Below are 24,671 nucleotides of genomic sequence, written 5' to 3'. Positions count from 1 at the left end.
AATAAGTTCCTTAAGAGGTCTAGTTTCCAAAATGGGGTCACTTGTGGGGGTTTCCACTGTTTAGGCACATCAGGGGCTCTCCAAAAGAGACATGGCATCCGCTGTAAATTCCAGCGAGTTTTGCCTTGAAAACATCAAATGGCACTCCTTCCCTTCCGAGCGCCCAAGCAATTGCTTTCCCCCACATATGGGGTATCAGCGTACTCCAGAGAAATTGCATTAAAACTTTTGGGGTCCAATTTCTCATGTTACCCTTGTGAAAATAAAAAAATGGGGGTCTAAAGTAAAGTTTTTGTGAAAAAAAGTTAAAATATTCATTTTTTTCCTCCCACATTCCATTAATTCCTGTGAAGGAAGTGAAGGGTTAATAAACTTCTTGAATGTGGTTTTGAGCACCTTGAGGGGGGCAGTTTTTAGAATGGTGTCACTTTTGGGTATTTTCTGTCATAAAGACCCCTTAAAGTAACTTCAAATGTGATGTGGTCCCTAAAAAAAAATGGTTTTGTAAATTTTGTTGCAAAAATGATATATGCAAATTGCCTCTTCGGAGAAAAAGAGGACTTGTAGGATCGCTAGCTCCAATAGGTGGCGCTATAGAGTACAAGTCACAATCAACCCTTTAACGAGTCGTGCAATATGACTTAGGATAAAAGCCAAATCAGAATCTCAATTTGCAGACATGGTGTTTCAGGGTATTGCCTCTCATCAGTGCAAAGTATGAGATCTGATTTGGCTAGGTGAGAGGCTCTGGACTGAGGTCTAAGAGGTAGCGTATCTCCTTATGGAGCCAGCTCTGGCATGTCTTCCAATAGGTGGCGCTATAGAGTACAAGTCCTCTTTTTCTCCGAAGAGGCAATTTGCATATTAAATTTCCCAGAGGAGCATTGCTTGGCGAATAAACCTCCTTACCTTGACATGCCAGAGCTGGTGTGTCACTCTCCATAAGGAGAAACGCTACCCCTTGTAAAAATGAGAAATCGCTGGTCATCTTTTAACCCTTATAACTTCCTAATAAAAAAAAAAATAATTTGGTTCCAAAATTGTGCTGATGTAAAGTAGACTTGTGGGAAATGTTATTTATTAACTATTTTGTGTGAGATATCTCTCCGATTTAACAGAATTAAAATAATTTTGAAAATTGGGAAATTTTCAAAATTTTCGCCAAATTTCTGATTTTTTTCACAAATAAAAGCAAGTGATATTGAAGAAATGTTACCACAATCATGAAGTACAATATGTCACGAAAAAACAATCTCAGAATCAGGAGGATCCGTTGAAGTGTTTCAGAGTAATTATCTCAAAGTGACAGTGGTCAGAATTGTAATAATTGGCCCGGTCATTAACGTGCAAACCACCCTCGAGGGTTAAGGGGTTAACTTAGTCCTTCTATGGCAATGTTCCTCAACTTCAGTCCTTAGGGAGCACCAACAGATCATGTTTTGGGGGATTTTTAGTAGTATTGCACGGATGATAATGCCGTCACCTGAGCAATACTAACCAAACCCTGAAAACATGATCTGTTGGTGCGCTTTGAGGAGTTAAGGAACACTTTCCTGAGGGGACCAAAAAAATAAAAATGTAAAGTTTTTAAGAATATATAAAATTGAAATTAACCCCTCAATATGGGGTTAATCTGCAGGTTATTAGCGCTCTGACAGCATGCGGCGATGGCACTGAGAGACGCACTGCTGGGAGGAAATGAACTTCATTCCTCCTGGCAGCGTTCGGGTTTCAGCCACGGGGGGAGGCACTGGCACAGTTTCAGCCACCGCATCGGCAGTACCTGCGCCTCCAGCACTGACTGACAGCCAGCCCTAATGCTGAGAGCGCTGTCAGTCAGTGCTGGGGGCGCAGTTACAGCTCTATACACAAAGCAGTGACTGAAGCTGTGCTAGCACCACCCCTGTGGCTGACACCCGAATGCTGCTGGGAGGAATAAAGTTCATTTCCTCCTGGCAGTGGGGCTCTACGTGCCAGCAACAGGCAGGTTCAGAACCCTATTAACCCCATATCTGATTGGCAGCTTTCTGCCTATACACAATGTACACAGACAGCTGTCAATCAGTGGTGGGGGCGGGGTTATACAGAGCTCATGAATATGGTGGACTATGTGGCAACAGGTTTACTGGGCTAATGATTTTATCAAAACTACAGCAAGCAGCCCAGTAAGTTATACATTGCTGGAATCAGGCTCGCAACCCCTACGTTATGCTGCTCTCAGAAAGGGTAGAAATACCTGGTGACAGATTCTCTTTAAGAGAGACTTTTCTCCATATGTTGCACTATAGAAAGTTTAATTTGTGTGCACTTGGGTATCTCACCTGGCTCATTCGACTGACAATGCTCAGCAAAGGAGGGAACCCAACCTAGAATGATTAAAAAAATAAGGTAAACAGCAATATGCACTTCATTAAAGGGGTTTTATGGTTTAGGAAATAAGTCACCCCTTTTATTGCCAGTGAGGTTGGGCGGTCACATGACCGCATGTATAGGATTTGCATACTTGTGGTCTCGCTGACTAGTCTCATCCGGATTCTCTTAGTAGAAGAGAATGGCAAGAAGCCGGATAAGACTACTCTGCATGTGACCACAAGTATGCAAATCATAAGCATAGGGTCACATGACCCCCCATCCACACACACTGGGAATACAGGAGAATCGTGACAGTGTGCACATCACACACTGTCACGAATGGGCAATCTACGGTCACAAAGCGGCTGTAAAATTTCCTTTTTAGATTGCTTCTGTCCATCTTTTTTTAAAGGGGTTTCCAGACAGATGAACACTCATAATCCAAAACCTATTAACTTACAACATCCAGTAGAGTGTAAATACGCATTGCTATAGGGAGAGTAGTAAGAAGCTGCCGAACATCTTAAATTCTACATATTACAGAACCACTCATGTGGCGCGAATAAGGATTAGTGCAGTAGCATGCTGCCTATACATTACATACACTTCGTGGTGGATACACCAACATATACCTTTAATTTTACATCTTTACCCATATACGGCTTCTTCTTTACCCTTGGAATGAATACAAAAACTGGGTTTGAGTCACCAGGATCTGAGATGATCTAAATGTTATGCAAGATTTTAAAGGGGGTTATCCGGGACTATTTTATTTTTCTCTTCTGGGCCTAAGGACTGATAAGCAGGTAGTTGCTAACTACCTGCCTGCTCTGTCCGGTCTGATGCGGGCTCAGAGCTATCACAGACCGCACCTGCAGGAGATTCTGCTGCTTCACGTCAACAGAGCAGCTCTTCCTCTTCCAGGCTGCTCTGTCGACGGGGCGTAACTGCAAACTTTATGCTGACTAACAGCTGGCTCTCTGCAGTTATCCACTGGCAGGAATACACATAAACAGAGCAGAGAGAAAGAGAAGCAGCTGCTCTGCTGAAGTGACATCACTGGAAGCTGGCAGGAGCCCGTACTGAGCCAGCAGAGATTGGCGCCGGACACAACAGGCAAATATTTAGCAATTACTTGCCAGTAAGTTCTTAGGGCCATAGGGAAAAAAAAAAAAAAAAAAAAAAAATATATATATATATATATATATATATATATATATATATATATATATATATATATATATATATATATATATATATATATATATATATATATATATATATATATATATATATATATATATATATATATATATATATATATATATATATATATATATATATATATATATAAAAATAGTCCCATATACTCCTACAGTGGTGGCCAAAAGTATTGTCACACCTGCAATTCTGTCAGATAATACTCAGTTTCTTCCTGAAAATGATTGCAATCACAAATTCTTTGGTATTATTCTCTTCATTTAATTTGCTTGCAAGGAAAAAACACAAAAGAGAATGAAGCAAAAATCAAATCATTGATCATTTCACACAAAACTCCAAAAATGGGCCAGACAAAAGTATTGGCACCCTCAGCCTAATACTTGGTTGCACAACCTTTAGCCAAAATAACTGCGAACAACCGCTTCCGGTAACCATCAATGAGTTTCTTACAATGCTCTGCTGGAATTGTAGACCATTCTTCTTTGGCAAACTGCTCCAGGTCCCTGATATTTGAAGGGTGCCTTCTCCAAACTGCCATTTTGAGATCTCTCCACAGGTGTTCTATAGGATTCAGGTCTGGACTCATTGCTGGCCACCTTAGAAGTCTCCAGTGCTTTCTCTCAGACCATTTTATAGTGCTTTTTGAAGTGTGTTTTGGGTCATTGTCCTGCTGGAAGACCCATGACCTCTGAGGGAGACCCAGCTTTCTCACACTGGGCCCTACATTATGCTGCAAAATTTGTTGGTAGTCTTCAGACTTCATAATGCCATGCACACGGTCAAGCAGTCCAGTGCCAGAGGCAGCAAAGCAACCCCAAAACATCAGGGAACTTCCGCCATGTTTGACTGTAGGGACCGTGTTCTTTTCTTTGAATGCCTTTTTTTTTTTCCTGTACACTCTATGTTGATGTTTTTTCCCAAAAAGCTCTACTTTTGTCTCATCTGAACAGAGAACATTCTTCCAAAACGTTTTAGGCTTTCTCAGGTAAGTTTTGGCAAACTCCAGCCTGGCTTTTTTATGTCTGGGGGTAAGAAGTGGGATCTTCCTGGGTATCCTACCATACAGTCCCTTTTCATTCAGACGCCGACGGATAGTACGGATTGACACTGTTGTACCCTCGGACTGCAGGGCAGCTCGAACTGGTTTGGATGTTAGTCGAGGTTCTTTATCCACCATCCGCACAATCTTGCGTTGAAATCTCTCGTCAATTTTTCTTTTCCGTCCACATCTAGGGAGGTTAGCCACCGTGCCATGGGCTTTAAACTTCTTGATGACACTGCGCACGGAAGACACAGGAACATTCAGGTCTTTGGAGATGGACTTGTAGCCTTGAGATTGCTCATGCTTCCTCACAATTTGGTTTCTCAAGTCCTCTGACAGTTCTTTGGTCTTCTTTCTTTTCTCCATGCTCAATGTGGTACACATAAGGACACAGGACAGAGGTTGAGTCAACTTTAATCCATGTTAACTGGCTGCAAGTGTGATTTAGTTATTGCCAACACCTGTTAGGTGCCACAGGTAAGTTACAGGTGCTGTTAATTACACAAATTAGAGAAGCATCACATGATTTTTCAAACAGTGCCAATACTTTTGTCCACCCCCTTTTTTAGGTTTGGTGTGGAATTATATCCAATTTGGCTTTAGGACAATTCTTTTGTGTTTTTTTCATTGAAGACAAATTAAATGAAGATAATAATACCAAAGAAATTGTGATTGCAGTCATTTTCAGGAAGAAACTGAGTATTATCTGACAGAATTGCAGGGGTGCCAATACTGTTAGCCAGCACTGTATATGTACAGTTATATGAAAAAGTTTGGGTACCCCTATTAATCTTAAGCTTAATGTTTTAGAAAAATTGGTGTTTTTGCAACAGCTATTTCAGTTAGATATATGTAATAACTGTTGGACACAGTAATGTTTCTGCCTTGAAATGAGGTTTATTGTACTAACAGAAAATGTGCAATCTGCATTCAAACAAAATTTGACAGGTGCATAAGTATGGGCACCCTTATCATTTTCTTGTTTCAAATACTCCTACCTACTTTTTACTGACTTACTAAAGCACTTTTTTTGGTTTTGTAACCTCATTGAGCTTTGAACTTCATAGCCAGGTGTATGCAATCATGAGAAAAGCTTGAATCTCCTCTGAAGAGTGGCATCATGGGCTCCTCAAAACAACTGTCAAATGATCTGAAAACAAAGATTATTCAACATAGTTGTTCAGAGGAAGGATACAAAAAGCTGTCTCAGAGATTTATCCTGTCAGTTTCCACTGTGAGGAACATAGTAAGGAAATGGAAGAACACAGGGACAGTTCTTGTTAAGGCCAGAAGTGGCAGGCCAAGAAAAACATCAGAAAGGCAGAGAAGAAGAATGGTGAGATCAGTCAAGGACAATCCTCAGACCACCTCCAGAGGGCTGCAGCATCAACTTGCTGCAGATGGTGTCACTGTGCATCGGTCAACTATACAACGCACTTTGCACAAGGAGAAGCTGTATGGGAGAGTGATGCGAAAGAAGCCGTTTCTGCAAGCACGCCACAAACAGAGTCGGCTGAGGTATGCAAAAGCACATTTGGAGAAGCCAATTTCTTTTTGGAAGAAGGTCCTGTGGACTGATGAAACCGAGATTGAGTTGTTTGGTCATACAAAAAGGCGTTATGCATGGTGGCAAAAAAACACAGCATTCCAAGAAAAACACTTGCTACCCACAGTAAAATTTGGTGGAGGTTCCATCATGCTTTGGGGCTGTGTGGCCAATGCCGGCACCGGGAATCTTGTTAAAGTTGAGGGACGCATGGATTCCACTCAGTATCAGCAGATTCTTGACAATAATGTTCAAGAATCAGTGATAAAGTTGAAGTTACGCAGGGGATGGATCTTTCAGCAAGACAATGATCCAAAACACCGCTCCAAATCTACTCAGGCATTCATGCAGAGGAACAATTACAATGTTCTGGAATGGCCATCCCAGTCCCCAGACCTGAATATCATTGAACATCTGTGGGATCATTTGAAGAGGGCTGTCCATGCTCGGCGACCATCAAACTTTACTGAACTGGAATTGTTTTGTAAAGAGGAATGGTCAAAAATACCTTCATCCAGGATCCAGGAAATCATTAAAAGCTACAGGAAGCGACAAGAGGCTGTTATTTTTGCAAAAGGAGGATCTACTAAATATTAATGTCACTTTTCTGGTGAGGTGCCCATACTTATGCACCTGTCAAATTTTGTTTGAATGCAGATTGCACATTTTCTGTTAGTACAATAAACCTCATTTCAAGGCAGAAACATTACTGTGTCCAACAGTTATTACATATATCAAACTGAAATAGCTGTTGCAAAAACACAAATTTTTATAAAACATTAAGCTTAAGATTAATAGGGGTGCCCAAACTTTTTCATATAACTGTATATATCGTATTCCTAGCCTTTAACTCCCTTTTTTATTTATGGGACAGAATAGTGAAGCATGGGGCAGGAAACCCAAACAATGTTTCATAGTAAGTTCAAAGGCAGACATGAGTCCATTGAATGCAACCTATAGTGTAACATGTTGATCCAGAAGAAGGAAAAATATCACAGGGCAGACACTAATAGCTCTATATTAGGGGGAAAATTCCTTCCCGACTCCACATACGGCATCAGACTAGATCCCGGGATCAGCGTCCAATCACAGAATCAAGTGTAGGCATTTTCCCTGCAGATTTTGGCACAGAATATGTATCAAAATCCTTATGTAGAAGCTCAGATTAAAGGATCATTCAGACGTCAGTTTCTCTCTCAATTCTGTCCGTGTTTTTCATAGATAGAAGTGGTACCCATTATAGTCAGACAGAGCTCAGATAGCATCCACCTGCTGTCCGTTTCTCACTCACTCTTTATAGGAGAAGCTGGATAGATCCAGCACACACATAGCATCAGTGTACAATCCTTGTGTGTCTGTATATAGCACCGCAAAGTATAGGAGAAGATTCACAATTTATTTATTTATCTATTTGTGAAAAACACTGATGACACTGTACCATTTTGTTATGGTGGATGCAAGGGGCGGGGGAGGCCTGCGGACGGCGCCCTGGCGGGGGCGGGGGAGGCCTGCGGACGACGCCCTGGCGGGGGCGGGGGAGGCCTGCGGACGACGCCCTGGCGGGGGCAGGGGAGGCCTGCGGACGACGCCCTGGCGGGGGCAGGGGAGGCCTGCGGACGACGCCCTGGCGGGGGCAGGGGAGGCCTGCGGACGACGCCCTGGCGGGGGCAGGGGAGGCCTGCGGACGACGCCCTGGCGGGGGCAGGGGAGGCCTGCGGACGACGCCCTGGCGGGGGCAGGGGAGGCCTGCGGACGACGCCCTGGCGGGGGCAGGGGAGGCCTGCGGACGACGCCCTGGCGGGGGCAGGGGAGGCCTGCGGACGACGCCCTGGCGGGGGCAGGGGAGGCCTGCGGACGACGCCCTGGCGGGGGCAGGGGAGGCCTGCGGACGACGCCCTGGCGGGGGCAGGGGAGGCCTGCGGACGACGCCCTGGCGGGGGCAGGGGAGGCCTGCGGACGACGCCCTGGCGGGGGCAGGGGAGGCCTGCGGACGACGCCCTGGCGGGGGCAGGGGAGGCCTGCGGACGACGCCCTGGCGGGGGCAGGGGAGGCCTGCGGACGACGCCCTGGCGGGGGCAGGGGAGGCCTGCGGACGACGCCCTGGCGGGGGCAGGGGAGGCCTGCGGACGACGCCCTGGCGGGGGCAGGGGAGGCCTGCGGACGACGCCCTGGCGGGGGCAGGGGAGGCCTGCGGACGACGCCCTGGCGGGGGCAGGGGAGGCCTGCGGACGACGCCCTGGCGGGGGCAGGGGAGGCCTGCGGACGACGCCCTGGCGGGGGCAGGGGAGGCCTGCGGACGACGCCCTGGCGGGGGCAGGGGAGGCCTGCGGACGACGCCCTGGCGGGGGCAGGGGAGGCCTGCGGACGACGCCCTGGCGGGGGCAGGGGAGGCCTGCGGACGACGCCCTGGCGGGGGCAGGGGAGGCCTGCGGACGACGCCCTGGCGGGGGCAGGGGAGGCCTGCGGACGACGCCCTGGCGGGGGCAGGGGAGGCCTGCGGACGACGCCCTGGCGGGGGCAGGGGAGGCCTGCGGACGACGCCCTGGCGGGGGCAGGGGAGGCCTGCGGACGACGCCCTGGCGGGGGCAGGGGAGGCCTGCGGACGACGCCCTGGCGGGGGCAGGGGAGGCCTGCGGACGACGCCCTGGCGGGGGCAGGGGAGGCCTGCGGACGACGCCCTGGCGGGGGCAGGGGAGGCCTGCGGACGACGCCCTGGCGGGGGCAGGGGAGGCCTGCGGACGACGCCCTGGCGGGGGCAGGGGAGGCCTGCGGACGACGCCCTGGCGGGGGCAGGGGAGGCCTGCGGACGACGCCCTGGCGGGGGCAGGGGAGGCCTGCGGACGACGCCCTGGCGGGGGCAGGGGAGGCCTGCGGACGACGCCCTGGCGGGGGCAGGGGAGGCCTGCGGACGACGCCCTGGCGGGGGCAGGGGAGGCCTGCGGACGACGCCCTGGCGGGGGCAGGGGAGGCCTGCGGACGACGCCCTGGCGGGGGCAGGGGAGACCTGCGGACGACGCCCTGGCGGGGGCAGGGGAGACCTGCGGACGACGCCCTGGCGGGGGCAGGGGAGACCTGCGGACGACGCCCTGGCGGGGGCAGGGGAGACCTGCGGACGACGCCCTGGCGGGGGCAGGGGAGACCTGCGGACGACGCCCTGGCGGGGGCAGGGGAGACCTGCGGACGACGCCCTGGCGGGGGCAGGGGAGACCTGCGGACGACGCCCTGGCGGGGGCAGGGGAGACCTGCGGACGACGCCCTGGCGGGGGCAGGGGAGACCTGCGGACGACGCCCTGGCGGGGGCAGGGGAGACCTGCGGACGACGCCCTGGCGGGGGCAGGGGAGACCTGCGGACGACGCCCTGGCGGGGGCAGGGGAGACCTGCGGACGACGCCCTGGCGGGGGCAGGGGAGACCTGCGGACGACGCCCTGGCGGGGGCAGGGGAGACCTGCGGACGACGCCCTGGCGGGGGCAGGGGAGACCTGCGGACGACGCCCTGGCGGGGGCAGGGGAGACCTGCGGACGACGCCCTGGCGGGGGCAGGGGAGACCTGCGGACGACGCCCTGGCGGGGGCAGGGGAGACCTGCGGACGACGCCCTGGCGGGGGCAGGGGAGACCTGCGGACGACGCCCTGGCGGGGGCAGGGGAGACCTGCGGACGACGCCCTGGCGGGGGCAGGGGAGACCTGCGGACGACGCCCTGGCGGGGGCAGGGGAGACCTGCGGACGACGCCCTGGCGGGGGCAGGGGAGACCTGCGGACGACGCCCTGGCGGGGGCAGGGGAGACCTGCGGACGACGCCCTGGCGGGGGCAGGGGAGACCTGCGGACGACGCCCTGGCGGGGGCAGGGGAGACCTGCGGACGACGCCCTGGCGGGGGCAGGGGAGACCTGCGGACGACGCCCTGGCGGGGGCAGGGGAGACCTGCGGACGACGCCCTGGCGGGGGCAGGGGAGACCTGCGGACGACGCCCTGGCGGGGGCAGGGGAGACCTGCGGACGACGCCCTGGCGGGGGCAGGGGAGACCTGCGGACGACGCCCTGGCGGGGGCAGGGGAGACCTGCGGACGACGCCCTGGCGGGGGCAGGGGAGACCTGCGGACGACGCCCTGGCGGGGGCAGGGGAGACCTGCGGACGACGCCCTGGCGGGGGCAGGGGAGACCTGCGGACGACGCCCTGGCGGGGGCAGGGGAGACCTGCGGACGACGCCCTGGCGGGGGCAGGGGAGACCTGCGGACGACGCCCTGGCGGGGGCAGGGGAGACCTGCGGACGACGCCCTGGCGGGGGCAGGGGAGACCTGCGGACGACGCCCTGGCGGGGGCAGGGGAGACCTGCGGACGACGCCCTGGCGGGGGCAGGGGAGACCTGCGGACGACGCCCTGGCGGGGGCAGGGGAGACCTGCGGACGACGCCCTGGCGGGGGCAGGGGAGACCTGCGGACGACGCCCTGGCGGGGGCAGGGGAGACCTGCGGACGACGCCCTGGCGGGGGCAGGGGAGACCTGCGGACGACGCCCTGGCGGGGGCAGGGGAGACCTGCGGACGACGCCCTGGCGGGGGCAGGGGAGACCTGCGGACGACGCCCTGGCGGGGGCAGGGGAGACCTGCGGACGACGCCCTGGCGGGGGCAGGGGAGACCTGCGGACGACGCCCTGGCGGGGGCAGGGGAGACCTGCGGACGACGCCCTGGCGGGGGCAGGGGAGACCTGCGGACGACGCCCTGGCGGGGGCAGGGGAGACCTGCGGACGACGCCCTGGCGGGGGCAGGGGAGACCTGCGGACGACGCCCTGGCGGGGGCAGGGGAGACCTGCGGACGACGCCCTGGCGGGGGCAGGGGAGACCTGCGGACGACGCCCTGGCGGGGGCAGGGGAGACCTGCGGACGACGCCCTGGCGGGGGCAGGGGAGACCTGCGGACGACGCCCTGGCGGGGGCAGGGGAGACCTGCGGACGACGCCCTGGCGGGGGCAGGGGAGACCTGCGGACGACGCCCTGGCGGGGGCAGGGGAGACCTGCGGACGACGCCCTGGCGGGGGCAGGGGAGACCTGCGGACGACGCCCTGGCGGGGGCAGGGGAGACCTGCGGACGACGCCCTGGCGGGGGCAGGGGAGACCTGCGGACGACGCCCTGGCGGGGGCAGGGGAGACCTGCGGACGACGCCCTGGCGGGGGCAGGGGAGACCTGCGGACGACGCCCTGGCGGGGGCAGGGGAGACCTGCGGACGACGCCCTGGCGGGGGCAGGGGAGACCTGCGGACGACGCCCTGGCGGGGGCAGGGGAGACCTGCGGACGACGCCCTGGCGGGGGCAGGGGAGACCTGCGGACGACGCCCTGGCGGGGGCAGGGGAGACCTGCGGACGACGCCCTGGCGGGGGCAGGGGAGACCTGCGGACGACGCCCTGGCGGGGGCAGGGGAGACCTGCGGACGACGCCCTGGCGGGGGCAGGGGAGATCTGCGGACGACGCACTGGCGGGGGCAGGGGAGATCTGCGGACGACGCACTGGCGGGGGCAGGGGAGATCTGCGGACGACGCACTGGCGGGGGCAGGGGAGATCTGCGGATGACGCACTGGCGGGGGCAGGGGAGATCTGCGGATGACGCACTGGCGGGGGCAGGGGAGATCTGTGGATGACGCACTGGTGGGGGCAGGGGAGATCTGTGGATGACGCACTGGCGGGGGCAGGGGGAATCTATGGATGACGCACTGGCGGGGGCAGGGGAGATCTGCGGATGACGCACTGGCGGGGGCAGGGGAGATCTGTGGATGACGCACTGGTGGGGGCAGGGGAGATCTGTGGATGACGCACTGGTGGGGGCAGGGGAGATCTGTGGATGACGCACTGGTGGGGGCAGGGGAGATCTGTGGATGACGCACTGGTGGGGGCAGGGGAGATCTGTGGATGACGCACTGGTGGGGGCAGGGAAGATCTGTGGATGACGCACTGGTGGGGGCAGGGAAGATCTGTGGATGACGCACTGGTGGGGGCAGGGGAGATCTGTGGATGACGCACTGGTGGGGGCAGGGGAGATCTGTGGATGACGCACTGGTGGGGGCAGGGGAGATCTGTGGATGACGCACTGGTGGGGGCAGGGGAGATCTGTGGATGACGCACTGGTGGGGGCAGGGGAGATCTGTGGATGACGCACTGGTGGGGGCGGGGGGAATCTATGGATGATGCACCGTTATGGGGCATCCGAGTTGACACACTTATGCAGGGTTGGAGAATAACACTATGGGGGATAAACTGTGGATGATGCACAGTTATAGGAGGAGTGGGTTGTGGGGAGAGGGACAGTGTAGATTAAAGAAAAAAAAGTGGTTTAAAAGGTTTGTCTCACAAACAAAGGACATTTTAATTAATAGATCTTGAAATAAAAGTAACTTCCACAACTGGATGTGAATTATTATAAACATCCAGTATTGTGTGTTTTTAAAGTGTGTTACCTTTTCTGTTATGTATATCTAAAAAATCTAAATAAGAGTTATCTATCTATCTATCTAATCGTCTTATCCCGTCTGTCAGTCTAGGAAATCCCACGTCGCTCATTGGTCCGGCCGCGGCCAATCAGCGACGCGGGATTTGAGAAAAAGATGGCGGCCGTTAGCGGCTCATCTGCCGGGAGATGAGGCGGCGCGAGGCGCTAATCTCCCGGCCGCTAGCAGCAGAAGTATCCCAACCGGCGGCGCCGCTGGCCTCCATGCGGCTAGGGTGTCAAGAGAGGACTGGGGAGCGGCGCTGCGGGTCGGGATACTTCTGCTGCGAGCAGCCGCTCATCTCCCGGCTTCTCGCAGCGGAAGTAGCCGCACAACTGTGCTGACTGGTCGTGGGCCGCAACCAATCAGCATTATTGGCGCCAAATTTAAAACCCGCTCTGCTGATTTATATGTAGGTCTTTATTAAGGGATCTCTACTTGTCGTCAGCTAAGAGATCAGCACTCGGCGCCTAGAGAGGCAGGTGGGCTTACTCTGCTGTCTAACAAACACTTTTCTGTCATGTCACTTTGCATCAATTCTCGGAAAGCACCTGAAGAGTTAATGAACTACCTGAAAGCAATTTTGAATACCTTGACGGGTGCAGTTTTTAAAATGGTATGACTTTTGGGCGGGATTTCCAATATATAGGACCTCCAAAGTCACTTCAAAACGGAACACGTACCTATAAAAATAAGTTTAAGTTTCCTTGAAGAAAAAAAAAAAAAAAAAAAAAAAAAAAAAAAAAAAAAAAGACTGCTCCATTTTATTTTAAACCTTCTAAAATTGTAACAAAATAAAGCAATATTTTACAAATGGTGCTGATGTAATGCCGATGTGATGGAAATGTTATTTATTAATGTTTTTGAGCGATATGACTATCTGGATTAAAAGGGATGATCGTTCAAAGTTTGAAAATTGATAATTTTTTTGAAATTCTTAAACTTTTGATATTTTTTATGAATAAACGCAACACAACTTAAATTTACCATCATTATAAATTATAATGTGTCATGAAAAAAACAAAACAAAACAAAAAAAACTCAAAATCACTGGGATATGTTGGAGCATTACAGAGTTATTACTACATAAAATGACACTGGTCAGATAAAAAAAAAATAAAAAATGACCCAGTCACTAAGGGGTTAAATAGATTTCACAATTCTGGGCTAGTCCGGTATTGTGCAGACCTTCAAGATTGAATTAATCAAATAAATTAAAATTGTTTTGGCTCATCAGATTACCATAGAGGATCAACACAAGCAGACCCAATCCGATTTCATTATTCTTCTGCACACTGTTTAAGTCATAACATATTTAGGTGCATCAGTAGAAAGTGTGCCCATCTACAAAGGTCCTATCCCAATATGTAGTAGGAATAATAATAATAATAATAACCTCCATTAAGAAATGTAGTATAGTTGTTCTGATTCGCCATGTCTCTTTCCTCGTGTGCAGGGTTTGCAGGACCTAAGGTATCCATTGTTATGACCACTAGCAACAAGCAACAAGCTAACCAACGGTCACTAAATCAGTGGTCATAACCACGGATACCTAAGGTCCTGCAATGCCTGCACATGAGGAAAGAGACCCAGCGAATCAGAAAAACTATACCATATTTCTAATTGGAGGTATTTGCTAATATTATTACACCTACTCACTCCCGTTATTTTTTTAATTTACTAAATCTGTGTACTTACTGACCGCGGTCCTCCCCAGTTTCAAGCACTGTGGTGGTCTTTTTCTCATTCATGTGACTACAATTCCAACTTCCAGCTCACATACAAACCCCAGTGAGATCTGGATGGTCAGCTAGTCATTAATTAGACCCACCAGTCATGTCCCAGCTATGCCCACTTTGGTGGAGCTCGGCAAAGCTGGCGAGAAAACATCAAAGTCGCAATATGTTTGCACAAGCTTCATTTGTGCAAAAAAATTGTGACTTATCAAAAATGTTTTATGCCAGATTTCTGGTGAAAATTCTTTGATGAATTGGGGCCTGTGTGTCTCTATACCCTAACATCTCCATATACTGCACTGTTAAATTACATACAATTTTTTAGAATATTGCATAAAACATTTAAATATACACTCATACATACAGTATATACATGTACTTAGCAGTACAGTGCCAGCACCTCCCCTTCTCTGTAGAAGCCGCGACCGTGCGCGCACCAGAAGCCGCGACTGTGCGCACCAGCGCAGCTTCTCTATCACTGCGTAGGAGCAGGTAAAATTATGGCTTCTGTTGCAGATTGGTGTGCTTGCTTTCTCTCCTCCCCCTCCCGCCATGCAGGAGGACCTAGGTATATGCCTGAAGAAGAAGCTAGTTCAGCTCTGAAACGTGTAGCATTTTAATAAATATAATTTTTATACTCAATATTTTGGTACCCATCCCTTGGTCCAGAATTGGCAGCACTTTTTAAACTCTCATTTTTTCAAACTTCTCATTGAGATAGAAGAGGACAGTTGATGCTTATAATTTCAGGAGAACTTGCAGTAGAATAGTCTGGTTCTTCCTCTAGCTCCTCCCTCCTTCATAGAATTTTACAAGCACTGTCACCTCCGATCTCAGTCATGTGAATCTGTCATCACTGGATACAGATTTTACACCTTTTACCCCTGAACTAAGAAGGAAACATCAGTGCAGGGAGAGAAAGAAGCGGATTTCTCTGATAAGATATATGAGAAAGTTGCTCATTTTCATGTGTACCATTGATTGGTGAAATAAAAATTAAAACAACGGTTACCCTTTCCATCTCTATGAGACTGACGCATATGACATGCAGTTAAAGATACACAAGCTAACAACATCATCACTACAAGTCGGAATTTTCAATAAGATTTTACCTTTATATAATCGATCCCTGGGTTGTCACTGTTCAGAGCAGCTGCCAGGTCGGAATATAACCGCTCACCCAAACAGAATCGCTTCCAGCTTTCCTCGTCCTCCGTGCTTGGCTGCAGATAGAAAGATGCATTACTATAAATTCACATTTATTTCAGTCTAAAAGTGGAGGAGATTTCTACATAGAGAGTTAGATCGTAAAAGCTGCTTACATGTGCTAATAGGATATTCGGTCTGTGCCACTAAGAAGTCCCCAAGAATGGTATAGGATACAGTTCACATTGATGGGTATCTGACTCCCAGCACCTCTGCTGTTCCGCAAATGGTACCCAGACAGTGAGTGGGAGCAGGTAAGTCCACAGATCAAACACGGATGCCCTAGAAAACCCATTAAGAGAGCTTTTCTACAAGACATATCAGCAGATCAATGTGGAGTCACCAATTACTGTACTGGAGTCGGGATCTTCTGATTCTCCTGCTTCATCCCTTGCAGTGAGTGGAGCGTTGGTTGAGCATGTGCACTGCCATCCATCGTCTACAGCACATGCTCGACAGCCGCTCCATCCATAGTACTGAGGCAGCATAGCGTCGAGGAACTAGGAGGGCGGCTTTGCTGAACGGTGGTGCCCAAGCAATAAGTGATGAATGTATATTGTGTGGAAACCTCTTTAACCCCTTAAGCCCCGCGGGTGGTTTGCACGTTAATGACCGGGCCAATTTTTACAATTCAGACCACTGTCACTTTATGAGGTAATTACTCTGGAACGCTTCAACGGATCCCCCTGATTCTGAGATTGTTTTTTCGTGACATATTGTACTTCATGATTGTGGAAAAATTTCTTCGATATCACTTGCGTTTATTTGTGAAAAAAATGGAAATTTGGCGAAAATTTTGAAAATTTTGCAATTTTCTAAATTTGAATTTTTAAGCCCTGAAATCAGAGCGATATGTCACACAAAAGAGTTAATAAATAACATTTCCCACATGTCTACTTTACATCAGCACAATTTTGGAACCAAAATTTTTTTTTGTTAGGGAGCTATAAGGGTTAAAAGTTGACCAGCGATTTCTCATTTTTCCAACAAAATTTACAAAATCACATTTGAAGTCACTTTGAGAGGTCTTTATGACAGAAAATACCCAAAAGTGACACCATTCTAAAAACTGCACCCCTCAAGGTGCTCAAAACCACATTCAAGAACTTTATTAACCCTTCAGGTGCTTCATAGGAATTTTTTGAATGTGGAAGAAAAAAAATGAACATTTAACTTTTTTCACAAAAATGTTACTTTAGACCCAATTTTTTTTATTTTCACAGGGGTAACAAGAAAAAATGGACCGCAAAATTTGTTGTGCAATTTCCCCTGGGCACGCAGATACCCAATATTTGGGGAAAAATCACTGTTTGGGCGCACTGTAGGGCTCGGAAGGGAAGGAGCGCCATTTGACTTTTTGATTGTAAAATTTGCTTGAATAATTAGCGGACACCATGTTGCGTTTGGAGAGCCCCTGTGTGCCCAAACATTGGAGCTCCCCCACAAGTGACCCCATTTTGGAAACTAGACCCCCCAAGGCACCTATCTAGATGCATAGTGAGCACTTGGAACCCCCAGGTGCTTCACAAATTGATTCGTAATAATGAAAAAGTGAAAAAAAAAAAAAAAACACTTTTTCATTTTTATGAATCAATTTGTGAAGCACCTGGGGATTCCAAGTGCTCACTATGCATCTAGATAGGTGCCTTGGGGGGTCTAGTTTCCAAAATGGGGTCACTTGTGGGGGAGCTCCAATGTTTGGGCACACAGGGGCTCTCCAAAAGCAACATGGCGTCTGCTAACAATTTGAGCCGATTTTCCATTCAATTTGTTAGCGGACACCATGTCGCGTTTGGAGAGCCCGTGATGTGCCTAAACAGTGGAGCTCCCCCACAAGTGTCCCCATTTTGGAAACTATACCCCTCAAGGATTTTATTAAGGTGTATAGTGAACATTTTGAACCCAGAGGTACGGCACAGAATTTGTTTACATTAGGTCATCATATTGAATAAGTTGTCATTATTCTTGAGCGCAAGTGCTCGCTACTTGAGTTTGCATCGGGTACTCAGGTATGCACCATGTACAGCGTGTGCTCGAGTGACATGCTCGAGTCCCTGCTCCGCATGTTTCACGGTTATTAGACACCCAAAAAAAAACATGCGGGGATCGCTCGTGCATGGCAGGCAATCCCCGTAAAGTTTTTTGGCCGCGAAGCATATGGGGCAGAGACTCGAGCATGTCACTCAAATACCCACGATACTCAATGCATACCAGAGCACCCGATGCAAACTCAAGTAGCGAGCACTTGCGCTCAACACTAGTCGCCATATCGTCATCTTTTTTTCTTACTTTTGAAAAAAATCCCAACCCCAGCACAACCCTAGCCCCAGCACAACCCTAGCCCAAGAGTTTATTTTTTACGCCGTTCCTCATGCGGTTTAAGTGATTAGACGACTTTATTCTTCGGGTCGGTGTGATTACAGCAATGCCAGAATCATATGGGGTTTTTATGACTGACAGCTGTCACACACTAAAAGACGCATATTTTGTAAAATCTAGTTTTTGCATCGCCATATTTTGAGAGCTATAATTTTTCCAGATTTTGGCAGACAGTCATGTGACGGCTCGTTTTTTGCGGGATGAGTTGACGTTGTTATTGGTGCCATTTTCAGGCACGTGACATTTTTTGATCGCTTTCTATTCCGATTTTTGGGAGGCAGAATAAACAAAAACCAACAATTCAGGAATTGTTTTTTTTTTTTTATCCTGTTCCGCGTGTGGTAAAATTGATGAGGTAGCTTTATTCTTCGGGTCAGTACGTTTACAGCGGTACCACATTTGTATCATTTTTCTATGTTTTGGCGCTTATACACAATAAAAGCTATTTTATAGAAAAAAATATTTTTTAGTATCGCTTTATTCTGAGAGCTATAACTTTTTTATTTTTCGGCTGATGGAGCTGTATGGCGGCTTGTTTTTTGCGGGACGAGATGACGTTTTCAGCGGTATCATTTTTATTTATATGCGTCTTTTTGATCGCGTGTTATTCCACTTTTTGTTTGGCGGTATGGTGATAAAGCATTGTTTTTTGCTTCGTTTTTTTTATTTTTTTTACCGTGTTCACTGAAGGGGTTAACTAGTGGGACAGTTTTATAGGTCAGGTTTTTCCGGACGCGGCGATACCAAATATGTGTACTTTTATTGTTTTTTTTTTATAATAATATTTATTGATGGGTACATTATATTTATTTATTTATTTTTTTTTTTTTCCCCACTTTCACACAGTTTATACACTTTATTACTTTGTCCCACTCTGGGACTTTCACTTTTTTTTTTCTGATCGCCTGCATGGCACAGGAATGGAGCACCATCCCTATGCCATGAAGGCTGTCAGAAAAGCACAGTGTGAAGATTGCTTGGAGATGCACTGCGCATGTCCAAGCAATCTTCCTGCTCTCTGGTGACCCGGATGTGGTCATGACGACATCGGGTCGTCATGGCAACACCCGGGAAGCCTTTGCAGACTGCGCTGGAAGCCGGAAGAGGAGGTGAGTATCGCCGATCACCTCCCCTTGCCCCCGCAATGCCGCGATCGACTTCGATCGCAGCATCGCGGGGGTTAACGTGCTGGGAGCGGTGCAGGACCGCTCCCTGCACATAGTACCGGGTGTCAGCTGTGACAATCAGCTGACACCTGGCGGCGATCGCGCCCGCACAGCCTGTGTGCGCGCGCGATCGCGATGACGTACTAATACGGGTCTGGCTCTTAAGTCCCAGGGCACAGACGCGTATTAGTACGTCAGATGTTATTAAGGGGTTAAATGGCCAAGGCTTGATCAATGCAGAACATGTAATAGCAAGTAACTGTAGAAAAAGGGATCAAGTTTTTTTCTTTGTGGAGAGCAATAAGCCAGGCCTGGCATGTCAGAGTGAGGAGACTTATGTGCCATGCATGCTCCTCTGGGAAATTAAATATGCAAATTGCCTCTTCAGAGAGGAAGAGGACTAGAACTCTAGTGACACCTACAGGAAGTAGCAATCCTACAAGTCAATATCGACCCTTTAACGAGTCTTGTCACGTGACTTAGGATAAAAGCCAAAACCAGAATCTCAAGTTGCAATTACCTGCCTGTTAGTGCTTGGGCAAATTTTTTTGATTTTACGTAAAGTCCTGGATACATCTAGCCAAATCAGATCTCATACTTTTGCACTGACGAGGGGCAACCCCCCTGAAACATCGTGTCTGCAAACTGAGATTCGGGTTTGGCTTTTATCCTAAGTCATATTACAAGGCTCATTAAAAGGGTTGATATAGACTTTTGGGATGGCTACTTCCAATAGGTGGCGCTAGAGTTAAAGCCTTCTTCCTCTCTGAAGGCACAATTTGCATACTGTAGAAAAAAAAAAAAGAAAAAAACCTTGCAGATTTGACTGGCGCCTTTAATACACAAGGTGGATTGTGAATACTGCATTAACAAAATACAAGGAAGTAATAGAGACGGGAGTACACTCACCATCAATACATTGCTGTCAAGGGGTTGGGATTTCCAATGGCTCCTGTGCTTGTTGAGACTCTTAATAAAACAAAGAGCATGCTTGTTAAACATTTGTACATGCTGATGGGAAAAAAAAAAAAGTCAGATCAATTGAGTAATGAGGATGAAAGGCAAAAGAGTATTAACTATACATAAAGAGATATATACATGGACTAGATGTACCGTGGGATCTAGATGCCTTCACTGAACATAAATTGAAAAATTTGCTTTTTTGTGTTTAAGAAATTAATCTTCTAGGTTACAAGTGTCTAACAAAAGTTTTCAGGTTGAACTCCTCCAAAGTCCAAGCCACTAAAAGGGGTTGTCCACTCAGATCTGTAGATTTTCCTCTTCTACTATAATAACGCTTGTACTCTCCTCCCGTGCCGTTCCAGCGGTGTCGGCATTGGCTCTCCCGGGGACCGTGTAACATTATTACGTTACGTAATACCTCTGACCAATAAGTGGCCGCTTCATGCTCTCCGCCTTAGGATATATCACATACGTGATAATGTAAAAGCATCACTTCCTCTAGATGAACCATATGTGATTCGTCTGAAGCAGACGCTAATTGTCCCCAGGGATCGCATGACAATGTCAAGCAATGCCTGGGAGAGCCAATGCTGGCACCACTGGAACGGCACTAGAGGGGAATACAAGTGCTATTCTTTTATAAGGGGGTGGGGACTATAGAGATTGAGAAGGGGTTGTCCGAGTAGTTAACAATCCCTTTAGAGTTTGAGTTTAGTCAGAAATCTTAGAGGTTTTACAACAATTTCTGGGTTTTGTTAATAACAACTGAATTGCTCTGATCGCTATACTTCTAATTGACTAGACTGCAAAAGGTAGCAGTCAAAGTCCTCAGGAAACCAAAGGCAGAAAACCCGGGGGCAGGAAAACTATGGCAGTCCAAGCTTTCTTAAGACATGACTGTCCATTCAGGTGACTTTTCAGAAGAAGCTACAATTAGAAACAGAACCGAGTGCACTGCCCTTGATTGCTGCAGGAGTGAGGATAACCACTTTAGGATGACCACTCTGCTCCCTTCAAAATTTGTATTCTGAGGAACAGCACATTGAAGGGCACAAAGTATGCTCCAAAAACTTTAAACCCCCCCCCCCCCTCACATCAAAACTTCAGACTTCATTAATGCTGCATTCATGCCTCCGCTTTTAATCTCAGACTTTTTACCGTTTCCCTGCAAAATCCCATAATTTTGCAGGAAAACAGCTGTTTCACATTGCAAAACCATGCAGCCATTATGTTCAGCAACGTGGTTTTGCAGGAGAAACAGCTGTAAGATTAAATGAATGTTCAAGGAAATGGTAAAAGCTGCTGCAGGACCAGTGCATGTGCATGCTGCCTAAGAAAGATACATTAGTTTGGCATAAAATGAAGGGCAGATTTCCATAAGGTAGTCAATGATTGGGAGATTATTCTTTACTTGGTTCAATTGTTCTAGAGTTGGAGTTGGGATCAAGTGGTCTTCGTAGGTTTTTAGGTCTTTATATTAGGCACTAATATTCCTAATGTCAAGTAAGGCCTTATAATATTTTCTCAAGCATACTGCACAACTCAAGAAAAAAGGAAAATAAGGTTGATCTAAGGTTACACTGAAAGCCCCTTGGAATATGGCTGGTCTGATGATATCCAGATAGAGAGATGGCATGTAAAGCCAAGACAATCTACTTTCTTTTCAATTTCTCCAGTTTAAGTATTGTTGTCCTGGTATGAGAATGTCAAGAAGTCCTTAGTGTCACTCATTCCACAGGATATTCTACCCTATGGATTATTCAGAAAAGATATGAGGCATGTAAAATTTTATGAAGCCGCGGTCGTGTCTTCGTCAGTTGAGTTATGAAGAGTACAGACTCCCAAGTGGTTACAGTATAACTTCAGGTAGAAACTGCGCAGGTTGCACTACCCTAAATTGTTGCAGGAGTGAGGACGGGTGCTCTCCAATAGCTTCTGTGTGAGGCAACCCATTTTCCTCCCTGTTTGCTTTATCAAAGGAGGAAGTTTATCTGTTCTCATCTAAATCAAGTCAGTGCCTTACAAGCTCAGCGTCTAGACACCTAAACAAAGCACACAACTTATTATACCGAGATGTCACTGAGTGCAGCCTCAGAGTGAACGACGGACCGTTACTCCTCTCACCGACTGTTCTTTTCATTTGATAAGTGTATGTTTTCTCACTGGACTTTCTTTTTACAGGATCCATTATTTTGGGACTGCACTCATTGACGTCTCAGGCTTCACTGTAATAACTTGTGTGCTTACTTTAGGTATCCAGCTGCTGAGCTTGTAAGTCACTGACTATTATTTAGATGAGCTCACATGACCAGTACAATACATACATTGGCTCCTTTGATAAAACAAACAGGCAGGGAAATGTGTTGGCATCTCCTACAAAGAAGCAGCTAAAAGTGTCCCTGCCATGGCATCAGTATATTCACTTACGCTTCTACCCCTTGCCAAAACCTGTGTATGCATGACCATCAGCAGCATCTGTATATGGTCAGACACAGTCACACAAGATACAGAGGCTTACAAGATTTTCTTAGCACAGCAAAATTTTATTTTAAAAACACATCCAATTGTGGAGCTTTTTAATATTCCAAGATCTATTAGTTAAAATGTACTTTTGTTTGTGGACCAACTCCTTTAAGGGAACAAAGTCTGCCACTCTTTTGCAACAAGCATCAGTAATGACTCCTGCAACAACTGACATAGGGTAGTGCAACCTGCACCATTTCCGCTTAATGTTGCTCTGGGACCATTCTGTATGTTAACTCCTCATTGACAAAGGCATGACTATGGGTCTGTGAAAAACACATACAGCACATCGATGGCATCAGCCTGCTGTACATGTAGAACATTGCAAATATTAGGAGAAGAGTTGTCATTTATTTATCAGAATGTGAAAAAACACTGACCAAACACATGACACAGGTGCCATTTATATACATATGTGAAAAATACAGATGTCTGAATGACGATTTATACGGAGGAGGACGCTTATGGTGGTAAAAACTTCTTGAAGTCATCATCCAATTCAAAAGGAAGGAGATCGCATTGGGTCTACATGCTAACGGACAAGTCGCTTGCCAAGGTGCCTTCAATGTAACCTTAGATGAACCTTAATATCCAATAATCTTGAGTTTTGCAACGTGTGAGAAAATATTAATTAAAGGTCTGATTTGTTATTATTTTATTTATATTTGAGAAAACACAAGAGGATCTTGTTGAGGGAAATAAAATACCTTAGGGTTGGGAACAAGCTGTCCAACGATCCAAGAACAAATGGACGAAGCAAAAGAATCTGAAACCGTCAATAACTACTTCTCAGAAAGTTTTCCTTTTTAGTCAAGCTACTAAGTCACTGTTCTTGTGCTGTAAACTATTTGTAGAGACAAGAAGGATTTCTGCATCTATGTAGCACATGTTCAGAAACAGCAGCACAGAGGAGATTGCACATCGGTATTGAGCAGTGTAGCTGTGAATACAGCACTGGGGTGAGAGAAACACTAAAGATACACAGCTTTAATCTGATCACTCAGATTTTTAGCAGTTTTATTTTAGAGTGAATGATCCCTACAGGAAGCATGGGAGGTGAAGAAGAGGTTTTAAAATTAGAGAAAGGAACATATTAAAAATAAAATGATCCAGGATGGGGCCAGGATAGGGGACATATATTAGAATGGGCCCAGGATGGAGGACACATACCAGGAAGGAGCCCAAGATGGGGAACATTACCACGTAACGGGGGAGGGGGTGCTATTCATATGTCCTTATAGGACGCTACAAGGGTCCATACATCTGACCAACAAGCAGTGGGGGGGGGGGGGGGTAACGACAAAATCTTGCACCGGGGCCCATCGGCCACCGGTTAGCTTACAGCTAAGGCTGAATGCACATAGTGAGGCTCTAGCACGTCATGTGAGCGGTCTTACAATGTTTCATTCTGCTCATCAATACATTGCTGCATTATAAAGCGCCTGCTTCGTTTAGTTTCTAAAAAGAGGGATGGGACAAATAACCTATCACTCATATTACTAATCACAAGTCAGCTCTGAGCTTAATTAACCAGTGATCACACCATTGACGGGAGTCACAAATATAACAGGTTTTTTCATGACATTTTTCCCCAAAAATCATGTAGTTACATGTTACTTTAAAGAACTACAGCAAAACCTTGAAACTTCTGCCCAGACAGCGATTTGGTAGAAGGCTCCTGATTTTTCCTTGTGTATAAAGTTTTTCATTATTCTATTAATCTATCAAACAGCAAGACACATATTTTCAGTATCTTTGGGTTTTGCTTACCTGTCGTACAGCTGAGAACTGGGATACCTGTTGTTGCTGCCATCGGAGGCTCGGTGAATATCCTTCAGGAGCAGGCTGGCATCCGGACAGCTTAAAGAAAGGGAAAACCCCAGCGTTAGGGCTCATTCACACGTCTGATATTTCCACGTACAGAAAAATGTGCAGATGGTGTAGGGGGCATTTACAAAAAAAAAAGGAAGAAGGATTTTAATCAAGTATGGCTGTACACACATTTAGAAACATATCAGATAGAAAAAAGATGTAAACTGAACATTATCCATAAAATACAAAG

The 24,671-nt window shown here is 48.3% G+C and overlaps 1 protein-coding gene across 1 annotated transcript in view; it reads right to left on the bottom strand.

The window, feature by feature from the left end:
* Positions 1–24,671, bottom strand: part of GEMIN2 (gem nuclear organelle associated protein 2) — a 54,549-nt gene that overhangs the window by 14,853 nt on the left and 15,025 nt on the right. The window contains exons 3-6 of the mRNA XM_073639101.1: positions 24,380–24,469; positions 20,033–20,092; positions 15,485–15,595; positions 2,322–2,366 (exon numbers count right to left, since the gene is read on the bottom strand). Coding sequence (XP_073495202.1) covers positions 2,322–2,366; positions 15,485–15,595; positions 20,033–20,092; positions 24,380–24,469 — 306 coding nt within the window. The remainder of the gene's footprint in view (positions 1–2,321; positions 2,367–15,484; positions 15,596–20,032; positions 20,093–24,379; positions 24,470–24,671) is intronic.

The sequence above is a fragment of the Phyllobates terribilis genome, unplaced genomic scaffold, assembly GCF_046119375.1.
Source record: "Phyllobates terribilis strain yellow unplaced genomic scaffold, ASM4611937v1 Scaffold_7__3_contigs__length_470593459, whole genome shotgun sequence".
Lineage (NCBI taxonomy): Eukaryota > Metazoa > Chordata > Amphibia > Anura > Dendrobatidae > Phyllobates > Phyllobates terribilis.
Note: the sequence above shows the minus strand (reverse complement) of the source record. Positions and strands in the feature narration are given on the sequence as shown.